This window comes from Montipora capricornis, chromosome 8 (assembly GCF_036669925.1).
Source record: "Montipora capricornis isolate CH-2021 chromosome 8, ASM3666992v2, whole genome shotgun sequence".
In the NCBI taxonomy this organism is placed as follows: domain Eukaryota; kingdom Metazoa; phylum Cnidaria; class Anthozoa; order Scleractinia; family Acroporidae; genus Montipora; species Montipora capricornis.
In genome coordinates, this window is record NC_090890.1 from 4,887,473 (window position 1) to 4,900,013 (window position 12,541).

The 12,541-nt window shown below is 39.5% G+C and overlaps 1 protein-coding gene across 1 annotated transcript in view; it reads right to left on the reverse strand.

The window, feature by feature from the left end:
* Positions 1-1,909: 1,909 nt before the first annotated feature.
* LOC138059376 (transient receptor potential cation channel subfamily A member 1-like) overlaps positions 1,910-12,541 on the reverse strand; it is a 38,915-nt gene continuing 28,283 nt past the window's right edge. The window contains exons 19-30 of the mRNA XM_068904968.1: positions 12,479-12,541; positions 10,985-11,055; positions 10,395-10,512; positions 9,742-9,843; positions 8,524-8,696; positions 7,627-7,687; positions 6,804-6,872; positions 5,682-5,852; positions 5,208-5,276; positions 4,846-4,965; positions 3,777-3,889; positions 1,910-3,207 (exon numbers count right to left, since the gene is read on the reverse strand). The exon at positions 12,479-12,541 is cut by the window's right edge and continues 18 nt beyond it. Coding sequence (XP_068761069.1) covers positions 3,084-3,207; positions 3,777-3,889; positions 4,846-4,965; positions 5,208-5,276; positions 5,682-5,852; positions 6,804-6,872; positions 7,627-7,687; positions 8,524-8,696; positions 9,742-9,843; positions 10,395-10,512; positions 10,985-11,055; positions 12,479-12,541 — 1,254 coding nt within the window. The 3' untranslated portion in view covers positions 1,910-3,083. The remainder of the gene's footprint in view (positions 3,208-3,776; positions 3,890-4,845; positions 4,966-5,207; positions 5,277-5,681; positions 5,853-6,803; positions 6,873-7,626; positions 7,688-8,523; positions 8,697-9,741; positions 9,844-10,394; positions 10,513-10,984; positions 11,056-12,478) is intronic.

Consider the following 12,541-nt stretch of genomic DNA (forward strand, 5'->3'; position numbering starts at 1 on the left):
TTTTCGAAGATTTGCTAAGGGTCCCCCCCCCCCTTTGCCATTTTGCCAAAAGTGGCCATTTTCGACACTATTCGAAATCTTGCTGTTTCTCTGATTCTAGGCCTTTTTTCAAGCAAGCGGGTTTTTTTGCGCAGTACAAATCTGTGATACAAGGAGGGATTACGTTTTTGCAAACGTTGGCCGTGTAGCACTATATTTGAACAGACTTAACTGATTAGAGTGTAATGTGAAGTGCTAGTTTTGTACCCCATATGAACCATGTGAGCGTTAGCCCTACTGATGGAAATGGGCCCACACAAGGACAGAGAAAAACTCTGACCAGGGTGGGAATTGAACCCACGACCTTCGGGTTAGATCATCGCTGCTCAACCGACTGAGCTACAAAGTCAGACGGGAGCAGGCCGTGTTAAAGCCCGTGCTAAAGTCACGGCCATGAACATGTACAAGTACAAGGACACTGCAAGGAGGGATTAGGTTTTTGCAAACGTTGGCCGTGTAGCACTATATTTGAACAGACTTGACTGATTAGAGTGCAATGTGAAGTGCTAGTTTTCTACCCCATATGGGCCCCATTTCCATCAGGAGGGCTAACGCTCACATGGTTCATATGGGGTAGAAAACTAGCACTTCACATTCAACCCGTGTTTACTAGCCGCAAGCTTTAACAAGATCTTAGCCTGCGTAAACCCAAGCCTAACATCGTAACCTAGCAATGCGTTGTTTATTAATTCAAGTGTGACCTGTGCAATGCAGGACCATGCAGGTTATGTCGGGTACATAAAGGGCCACCGTCACACGCGCGTTGAGGGACACCGTCAAAAGGCGTCATCTATTTACGAGCATTATTCCAAAGAACATAACACTGCTGTTCCGGACAATTTTCTAGCACGCTTCAATGTAATCAAGAAATGCACGAACAAATTTGACTGCCTTGTTAATGAAATGCTGTGTATTCAAGATCTTAAACCAGCATTGAATGTACAGTCTGATTCTCTTCGTGCTAAAGTATTCATGTAATTAGCATGGCACTCTTTTCAATGCAAATTCGCTTCAACTTAGCCTTTTCACCAATCGCATTTTATCATTAATTTTGAAAACGTCGGTTTCTATCTCTTATACTACTCATTTTGATGAGAAATGGCCCATAATATGAGTGGCACTTGAACTGGAATGACGAAAATAGGTTTCTTCCTCTATAAAACAGGTTTTATTTTGTTCGTTGAAATAACATAATCGTTCGTCGGCTATTACGGTTATAAGAAACGTCGAACCTGTTTGTCGAATAGAGAAAACAGCAAAAAGTCAACTAAATGTATGCAAAAATGCACGAAGCGTAGATACATGTCCCATAAATCTAAACGTCAACCTCTATTGCCAAAACTAATATTAGCCTGAGGGTCATTTTTAGGTCAAAGTTCAAACAAATGTTTTTCTCGCGGGATAGACAGTCGGTGTGGACTTTGATAAACCACCTCTTAATCGCTCCTTGTAATACAAAGCGACACCACAATGGGAACACGGAGAAACTGTAATTATGCATTTATCGGATAGTATGTGTACTTAAGGTGGCTCAAACCAGTTTTAACACTTAAAAGAAACATTCTTATTAGATGATTGACACTACAACACTTTATCACTTAACAGCAATGTTATGGTATCACGTCAAACACCACTTACTGGTGAAAGAGATCTGGTAACTTTTGTGACGTAAAAAGTTACCGTGGTAACAGGAAAGCCCTGCAAAAACACCTCATATTTTGGCCTCAGCTGCTCATATCTCAAAAACTAATTCTGTGATCACTAATTTTTATGTCTGAAATGTAATCAACATGCCAGCATAAAACTTTCTGCAAAGTTTAAAACAATTCTGTGGAGCGGATTCAGAGTCACCTTAACTAATTAAAAATTTTAAGATACCTCTGAGTACACTCCACAGAACTTTGCAAAGAGTTTTATCTTGGCCTGCTGATCACTTTTGGGCAATAAAAAATTGGGGTCTCGGCGTTCGCTTTTCAGATTTGAGCAACTAAAGCCAAAATATAGGGTTGTTTTTGCAAGGCCTTCCTGTTACCATGGTCACTCGTTACGTCACAAAAATGACTGCATCTTGTTCAGCAATAATTGATGTTTCTCGTGGTACCATAAGATTGCTGTTACGTGATAAAAAGTTGTAGAATCCTTCTAATAACAAGGTCTCTTAAAAGTGTTGAAACTGGTTTGAGCCCCCTTAAGCCACACCAACGCGAATTAAAGCTTAATGTTGCCAAGAGCTCCAAGGAGCAAGTAAACGACTTCGGTCTTAACGGTTATCTCTGACTTTCTTTATTTGGCCGTCACTGAAACCATTGCTAATATTTACTGTCATTAAGCAATCACATTTGGCAACGGGTAGGGACATTTTAAATAATACAGCGAATCTTTAAAAACTGAACACTTAAAAGAAGCCTCCAGTTTTCATAGTTAGCGTTTTCCTCAGTCCAATATTAATTGTTTAATTTTTTTTCGTTTCCTGTTTTACACTATCCTTGAGTTAAGTAGGTTTTTACAATGGGAATGAACATACACGATCTTTGTTGGGATAGAAACCCGGGGATAGGAACCCCTTTTCCTTTTAAGAGAGCCACTAATATATTTTACTCTGTGTAATATAACGCTGGACGATTTAACTCGTCAACAGGGATCCCTTAAGAGCGGGGGCTTTAAGGAGATGCCTGGGGCTGATGAGGAATTGCCAGGAATGTTGTCAAATTCCAAAGAAAAGGACAACAAAATATTGCAAGAATGGACATGAATTACGTTTGTCTTTTCCGCCGAGGATCCTTGCATAAACACTTTTGTGGCTGCTGCACAAAGGACAAAAGTATAGTGCACGTATTCACTTCCAGTAAACTGTATACATTCTTTTCATTTCTAACATTCCCAGGATCCACCACGTATAGGTATTTATCGTACCCACACTCCACGCTTTCTAAAGTAGGCTTATATAAAGTAGCCAGACCCAGAATGTACGCTTTCTAAAGTATGCTTTTATACGATTGACTGGTTGTCAGCTGACATTTATCATTTAATCTCTTTACGAAATCTCAATCCAAAAGTTCGTGTAGTAGATTTATTTGGTTGGTGGACGCTGGTCTTGCTCCGAGGTGATTGCAGATGGTCTCGAGTATTGTCCTCTGGGATCGCAGCTCTGTTGTCAAGGATACGATACTACCAGTAATAAAGTAATATATAAGAATGTGTCAGTCTTAATACAGTTATACCTAAAAAGAACACATCCGGCCACGACTATGAGTTCCGTGAAAGTTGTGGCAGGAGTTTACAATTGCCACATGACTCAATTTTATTTAACTTAAGTTATGATTACTGGCAAGTGGTGGCAGATTCCTTTTTCACTTCTTTCCGATCAGAAACGTTTAGCCAACTGGAAATTTAGAACATTCTGTTCGAGCAAAACATGTGCCACGAGAATTAAAAAAACACTAGCTATCGCAAAAATCGTTTACTTTCTTTACTTCCTGGTTGAAATACACTGAAAAAGCAATATCGAAAATTCCTTTACAGTAATTGACATGAACTAGTTGACGAACAAGAATCTTCAAATTCAAAAATGAAGGAGGTGGGGTATGATCAAAGAAGGAGAACGGCGAATTCTCCCAAGAATGTGAAGAAGGTTCAATGTGGATGAAAAGAATTTAGAAAATGTTTTGGAAAATGTTATTTGTGCGATTCGCTAATCGAACATTATTACAGTTTTCAGCCTCTCTGTAAGTATTTACCTTTCCTTATGATCGCTGAGTTGTCCTTGCACGACTGCCATCTTATCTTCGTGATTGTTTTGTGTATCAGCAATAATTTTCCAGTGAGCATAGTCCACTAAACCCAGATACCACTGAAAAATGAGGCATAGATGGCGTTTCGTGAAATAATGAACGTTTTGGTGTCTGGCTAGTTAAAATTTAATTTAATCATTCAATTTATAATTTATACTTAACTATTTAAAAATTCAGAATTTTTGCAAATAAATTAATGATAAATTATATAAGAGATTAATAGGCCATTTCCGAGTTCAAGCCTGCCTCATCTTCAAAGCGAGTCTAAGTGCGAAGTTTTTGTTATGAAAATTAGTTTTCATTCATATGTAAAGTAGAACTAATTACCATTACAAAAACTTCGCTCTTTGACTCGCTTTGAAAAGGAGGCAGACATGAACTCGGAAATGGCCTATTAATAATCATTGATAATTAAAGTTAATCATGTATTTTATTTTATTTTTATTTTTAAAAGTATGATTTATATTAAATGTCATGGGTTAATTTAAATGAATATTAGCTTCCAGAAAGCAATTATTTTTTCTCTAGAAAGCTACTCAAAGAATTCGGATATGTGATCATTTTGTAATTTGGAGTCATAACGTTCTAGATTTGTGACAAAACTGAAAACTTTTTTACATGCAGTCATGTTTTCTTTATAAACACCCTGACAAATCTGGTATCAAAACGTTTCGGATTGGTCACGAATCCAGAAACGTTTGATGTGATGAAAACGTATTCACAGAGTGGTAAGAGTGTTCCTCTATCAATTTACGGTCTTGTCCCAGCACAACAACAAATGGACTTTGAGATACACTTTACGCGCGAAAACAAAGGGCCGCCACTTTAACCAATCAGGAAGAGCCATGTCACATGTGATTGTTTCTGCCATGTTTATTCAGGACCCTATGACGACTAATTTTTGCAGGAAAACGGCTGGCATTCTAAAAATAGATTCATTTGTGACTGGACTGGGGAGCCCAACGAGGCCATAGGAACACTCTTAACTAATTCACTCTTGAAGAGCACTGCTTACCGTCAGTTTCTTAAGAAAAGAATTTGAGCTCGAGTTTGGCTTAATGACCAAGCGAGGCACATATAGCTTTTCAAGACAACGCAGGGGAAGCTTCTGTTCAAATTGATTTATAGCTTCTATCTGTGTAAAAAATGTCAAACGGAGGTTGAATTATCATAAAAGAAAAAAAATATATATATATCAAGCGCGTTATCGACATGTGTTATTTTAATCAATATCGTTTCCATCAATATAGATGTCGTTATTAATCAAGACCAAGATCCGCAGTAATCAGCAAATGTCTCCATATCAATAAGATCAACAATCAATATTTATCGTTTCAATAAGTATCGCCACGATACCGGGAAGCTCTGTTTTATTACCTGTGTCTTAAGCCTCTTAAGCTCTGCGTTTTTTTGAACGGCTTCGATATCCCCAACTGCCAAACCAATCTGTAAAGACGAGAATTGAAGGTATTCAAAGGGTTCAGGGGTTCCATGAGTAGGAACCTACTTATGCACTATATACAGACTGACTATATATTTACCTCAATTTGCATACATTATTTGTGCTGTTTTTGTCTTTGTTTGACAATAACTTTATTCTGATTGGCCATTCTAAATAGTGCGTGCAGAACCGAAGAACTCGTGACGTTCTAAAAAACGCGCTCGCTTAAGCTGCCTATTTCTATAAATGCACGTAATTAGAGGCATAACTATTTTGATAAGCGTCACAAATTGTACCCTTGCACCTTTTTTTCGATTTTCAACATCACTCGAATCTGCGAATGCAGGCAATTTTGGCTGAAAGTTTCTTGTAATACGAAATTCGGATGCTTTTCGTGCTAAAGTACTCACCAAAAGATTCATGAGCGATAAGGACATGACGATTATAAAGGTGAAAACGATGAACCGTGCAAGTTCTGGCATTGCGATTTCTTTCTCAACAAAGTAATGGTTAAACTCGATTCCTCCAGCCATCATGTCGAACACCTTGAGAACCGACATGTAAGTGTTCTGGTAGGATAACTGCAATTGAAGTATATCTCATCTTTATTTGAGTGAATTTACATTCTGCACTCTATCAAAAAAAAGAAGATGAGCAATGGGAAAGCGCATCATTGTATTCCTTTGAAATTTTGATAAACTGGGTGCCACAGGAACTTTTTCCCAACGTTCTAGACAACGCCACGCGTGTCGCAGGCAAAGACCTCGGTCATTGACTCCAACTCGCGTAGCACTCTCTTGGACCTTTGAAAAAAATTCCTCTGGCACCCAGGGTAGAATTTTGAGTGACTGACAATTCAAATATATTAATCACAAGCTTGAATGCAGGTTGGAGTGACAGTATTTCCTGTCAGAAAAGAATGGTCTACAATTTTGCGAGCAGTTTTCTTCACTAGGGCTTGCTCATTTTTAAAGTTTGCTTTTGTTAGGGTTATCTAAAATATCTTAAAAACCGCACAAAAAAGAGGTGGAAAGAGGCAAAAGTCGCGCTGCACGTGCGTTTCGTTGACGTATTGTGCAAAGAAGCGTGATAAAGAAATAAATTTTAAGGTTTTGACAACAAAGAGAACATTATACACTTAATATATCGTCCCGAGGGAAACAATTAGTTATGTTTTCCCGAGAGTCCCGGGCCCGGTTGTTCAAAAGCCGATTAACGCTAATCCCAGATTTATAATTAACCAAGGAGTTTAACCCCAAATGCTGTTTAACGCTGATTTTCGGCAAAACGTTACGTTAGAAGAAGTTAATCTTGAAAAACAAAAATAAGCAAAAGAAACTTTCACCAAAAAGTTGAAAAAATGAAACAAAAGTTTACGCTAATCCTGGATTAAGTTAATCGGCTTTCGAACAACCTGGCCCATATGTTTCCCCAGACGAACTCGAGGGAAACATTAGGACTCTCGAAAAATGTCAAAACTCGTGTTAAAATATGTAAATGCGGTGAGTAAAACACTAGCAGAATTTGCGTACCTCGTCTCCTAAGAGAAGGAAAAATATCAATCCATACGCAAGAAAAAGGACAGAGAACACCAAGATCACCTGAAAGATAGAAATACTACAAGTATGAGATGCAAGACGCTCCCAGCCAGTGATCGCGTGTTAGTGATCCAACTTTAAAGGTACAGCCAACTGCATTATGTGGATTCGATAGGTCGTAAGCCCAGTTTCGAGATCGAGCCTATAGCGCAGCGAAAGATATCGCTCTGGAAGCTTCAGTTGATAAAGATGGTCTGTGATTTGGAAAAAAATCATTTGAACGTTTTCTATGACGTTACTAGTAACGTTACTCATGCGAACTGAACGTAACGAAACTTTGTTCAAGCCAATCGATCATTCAGCCCGGAGCAGTTTTTGCGTTGCTATACGCTTTGTGATTGCCCCGCGAAGATCGCGTGTCAAATTCTTAGCCAATCAGAGACAAAAGCAAGAATAGTTGTGACTTGCTCGCAACCTTTTCCCGCCCTTTGTACCGACTGCTTGTTTTTGTTATGATTGGTTCATTTTAATTGTTGGGGTCTTTTGTTATTAGTCAAAGTAATGACTTTTTGATTCGGTTTTACTCACTGCAGCTACAATAGGCCATTTTCGATATATTAAATATTCAGCTTGAAAGTGAGGCAGTGAAGACAAAGACAATAGAAACACGTGGGAATTAATGTGAAAAATATTTACATATCATCCACTTTCCTTTGTCTTTGTCCTCACTGACTCGCTGTCAAGCTGAATTTTAATGTATCGAAAAAAGGCCTATTGACACTATCTTGCGCATGCAAAGAGTTATTCAGTGACTCACCCTAAAAACAGATTTAAGGACTTCAATCAACATCGTCACATAGATGCCCGAGCAAAAAAGTCTAAGGAAGCAAAAACAGACTGGTTTGATTTTATTTTTCTCTTGACTTCATTTGACTGGATTAAGAACAGGTAATAGAGTGTTTTCACGTGACGCCATGTTGGTGTCCCTAAAACAATGGAACGGCGGCCTATGTTGGTTTCCCTAACTTCTCCTCCGGGAACTGAGCTCTATTATCATGCAAGCATTTTCTTTTGTTTCGGTGGAAAAACAAGGTTTTTTTACTGATCACGTCAGTGAAAACACTCTTTTCCATCAGGGTATCAGCACCCTGAAACATGATTTATTTTCCCACTTCTGCTGCCAATACACTTTCATCCGTGCTTAATTCAGCGAAATGTTCTCCAGCACTTGTCAGCAGTTAAAAAATCCCCAGCTTTGTATCCGCGGTTTTTTCCGTGCTTGTAAAACTTTGAATGTTTTTCTGAGCCTAACACAGGTTTGTATGCTTCGTCTCGCTACCGCGCTCCCTAAGGACAAGGTTTCAGCCAAAAACGTTTTATCCATTCATTGTTATTATTTTAAAATGAGTTATATGCAATCTGTAAACGAACAATCATAGATAAAGCTATTTTATTCGAGCTTAGAGCCTTGGGGAACAGTGAGATTTAGAGTTGACTCCTTGTCGAATTTTGTTTGATTTCCCGCGCTTGACTTGGCAGCAGTTGGGTATTTTCCCGCTCTTTTCAACAGTCCTTTGTTTTCTCCCACCATTCGCAGCACTTGTTTTCCCGCGAATTACGAATCTTGGTTGTTGGCATCGCCTTTCCTCATTGGTTTGTAATTGTTTTAATGAAGCCAGCGTCGTACTATTTCCTAAGAAAAAAATTAACTTACAGTTGAAGCTGGACCAACATTACACCAAAGGCTAACAACAGAGCTATGATTCCAAATGCCCACTGGGGATCCATTTCCTCAGTGATTCCTCCCTTTGTCGGGAAAACGGCGATAATTGTCGTCAAGTACGTGGAAACTTCCAAGAAATTACTGACGTCAAGGTACATCCACCTCTGAGGTTTAAATTTTAAATTAATTAGATTGTAAAACATTATACCACCTTGCCGGAGGTCCCTGATGGAACACCCGTCGGACCAACCAATCAGGTTGCAGCTCATGTCTTTTGACTCAACAAGCAGTTTGGGTTGGGCTTGTCCAGAATGGGAGTTACTGATGTACGCCGACTTGGAATAAGCGTCACTAAGTCTGCCTCAATCTTCGCATCGGCTTCAGTATCAATCTGCCCGTAAACTTCGAGTAGGGATCAGCAGTTACGAAAACCGCAAATTTAGAATAACCCTAACTCTAACACTATCAGACATTATAGTTCACCACTAAATTTTCTCGGATTCTTATTGGTTTAAATTGATCACGTGACGCGATAGTGTTCGTCCGCGGAGAGACACTATCAACCCATAGTGACCGTCCGAGGAAAATACCCGGATGGATAGCAGTCGTCCGCTGAAAAAACAGTTGACAGTTGTACGCTATTCTTTAGCCAATGTACGCTGCGAATTATTGACATTTGTGACAGCCTGTACGCATGAATAAATATTTGATTGATCTGCATTAAGTGGGTTTTGACTGTTTTTCAACTGGTGCACGAAAGAAAATTTAGTGGTGAACAATAAAGACAATAGAGTGTTTATGTCTCGGAACTATCGGTCTGATAGTTGCCCCTTGGAAATTTGATGTTCTTAAAACTAGCATATTTGCCCTCGAAGCTTCGCTTCTCGGGCAAATATTTGTTTTAAGAACATCAAATTTCTGCGGGGCAACTATCAGCCGATAGTTCCTCGACAGAAACACTATTGTTTAAATAGATAGGTAGATGACGTTTAAATTAACGAGAGAATGTTGTGAAGTTTATGACAATCATGCAAGACAAAAGGCTTTATTTACTAAGGGTGAGGATGTACTGCGTGCATTTGTGGATTTTAAATAATCACAGGTCGCCTGTTTCTGTTTTTGTCATGTGTTTTATACATGAGCCCCTGGCTCGGATACTGAGGGCAACCTCAATCCCACGCAAGTGAAAAAAGGTCTTTTCATACAAACCTCGCTGTATAGCTGGTAAGCTTCGAAGAGAAGATTAACAAAACAGAAAATAACAATAATATATTCTTGAGGCTTTAGAAGGTCTTTGTCGCAAGGGCCTTCCTGAACAAGTAACAAACAGGAGAGAACAATAAAATTCAAATCTGTACTTGAGACGTATGAAGGCATAATGCAGCTTTTCTCTTCACTCGTTTACATCCTTGAAGGGGCTCACCAACCAGCCCCCGTCCCCTCCCTCAGTTGGGATTGAGATAATCTTGAATGTCAACAACTCAGAGATTCTGTGATCCATTTCTAATTACTCGTTTAAAAGAAAATAAGGTGGAGGGGGTCTTGGGTCTTTACAATAATAACAATTTAAAAAAAACAACAAGATTATTAATTAGTTAAGTAAACCATATCACATGAAATTAAGGCAGATCAAGTCAAATAAAATCACTGAATAAGGACGCTGAAAAAGAAGTGGCATTTTTTGTACGTAGCACTCAAAACAGTGGTAATTGTTTTAACGATGATGACGATGATAAGATGTGGATAATGACAAATAGTTTGACAATAAAAATGATAATACTGATAGCAGAGTAGACAGTGTTCACTGGTGGGAACAATAATCAATTGTTGAATTTCGGTCAGATCAAGCTTAACCAACTCACCGAGAAAGGAATCTTTTCCATGAAGGCACGAGAACAGTAGAGATAATTTGAGAACACGGCAAGGAATAAACCGTACAAGACGGCTCCCAAGAAAAACACAGTCAGACCAATTCGCTTCCTATGTAGATTTGACAAAGGTAAAAAAAAACGATAATCAATTTCGGGACTGCAACCTGAAACGTGAAGGCGATCAAATCATAATAATTGGGATACTTACGGAAAAAGAGTCTTAAGAGCAACTAGCAAAACAAAATTGTAAATGGTTTGAGCCAAAGAGTCACATCATGATTAAGTGAAGTTCGATCGTGATGTGTGAGCGATCGTGCGTGTGAGTGAAGGTGACTTTCGCTTTGACTTCTGAAGCCGATGACTTCCGTTCAGGTTGTCGAAACGTGAGTCATTCAGTGTCATCTTAAAGACGCCCTCTGACGACTAAACTCACCCACTCTATCTTCCTTCACTTAATTATGATAATTAAAAAGCCAATTAAAAATAAGATCATTCATTTTCTTCCGTGATTTTCATACCTTCACTTTTTAATTTGTCTGCTACAAACGATTGGACAGTATTCTCGATCTGTATATACTTACCACTTCATTCGCACAAGCTGTCTTGTGAGAGGATGAAACAATAGCTCCTCACGATTAGAATCCAACATAGTCTAAAACAAATACCCAAGATCAGAAGTTCATAAACCAGAAGTCTCGATCTACGGTGGAATGAGGCCCATCAGTTTCCGGTAATAGGACGAGAACAACTACGAGCAGAGATTTTCTCATAGAACAACAGTGAGCGCGCGCAAACCAGCGTCATTTTGGTGGAAAAAACGTGATGCCGTCATTATTCTAGTACAAGGTTTTGCAGAAATGTCGTCGTGTCAAACAAGTCAACAAAGCGGTAGCAGTTTTGGCATTTTTTGGTCAGGAGAGAGGCTTAGTTACCAGCAATAAGAATAACTGAGCAACCTATACTGCTAACAAAGAGTAAGATTAATCGTACGGGTTATAAATTTTTTAAGTATTTCGCTAAAAACGGGCAGTCAAAACTCGTAATTGTTCTCGTCCTCATCTTACAATCTTAAGGTCTCCATTATCTACTTTTAGAATGGCTGCTGCTATGTTTTTGTTGGAACAACACTGACGTAGCGGCACTGCGTTCCGCTTAGCACGAGCATTGCTCGTGCGGCTAGTTGGTTGCGGACCAATCAGGAGAGTTGGAGGTCAGTAGGCCCAATCTGATTGGTCATTATTTGGCGGGACCTTTTATTCTAAATTTAGATAATACCGAAAACTGATGGGTCAAGGCCAAATGAGGGAGATCGACACTTTTCATTGACGTTTTTATCCATGTAACTTTTAGGACAATAGGAGAGGGAGGGGCGGGGTAAGGCGAGGCAGGGTGCAGGATGAACCCGGGCCACATTGGTGGGAGGCCAGTGCTCTCTCCAGGGCTGCACTCACTAATTACCCATCTCAAGAAAGATTCGTCAGCTGACGTTTCAAGCGTTAGCCCTTCGTCAGATCAACGTTAGCCCTTTCTCTCTGACGAAGGGCCAACGCTGCAGTGCAACACCAGCTCAAACCTCTTTCTTACAGTGGTTAATTTACCGCAGGGGCGGATACAGAATTTTTCTTATGGGGGGATGCACCTCTAAGGGATGGGGTAGCTGACTGGTAACGTTTTTTATCTTCCATAATACCAGTTGTATTAAAAAGCCACAGGTCATTTCGGGGGGGGGGGGGGGTGCGCACCTCCTGCATCCTCCCCCTAGATCAATCTCTGTGCAATTATCAACTCGCATAATAAAACCAAATTTTCAAGATTAGGCAATCACATGAGGTTAGCAGGACCATTTCAGTTGGCCACTAAGAAACATTCTATTTTTATTCTCTGGAGTAAAACTGGATAAAAACTCCTCACGATGTCGCATAATGAAGCATCAGAATGAAGCATCAGTTTTGAACTTGGGTAGCCCATGGTGTTAATCCACAACACCTTCCGGCCCCACTTTTAACCTTCCTCTCTGACATAATTAAAACTTCCACGTGTTCGAATTCACAATAAAACTTAAATACGGTACCAACCTTGGCTCCGCAGTATCTCTTTTTGTTAAAATCTGTATCCTCGCCGACTTTTGGGAAAATGAA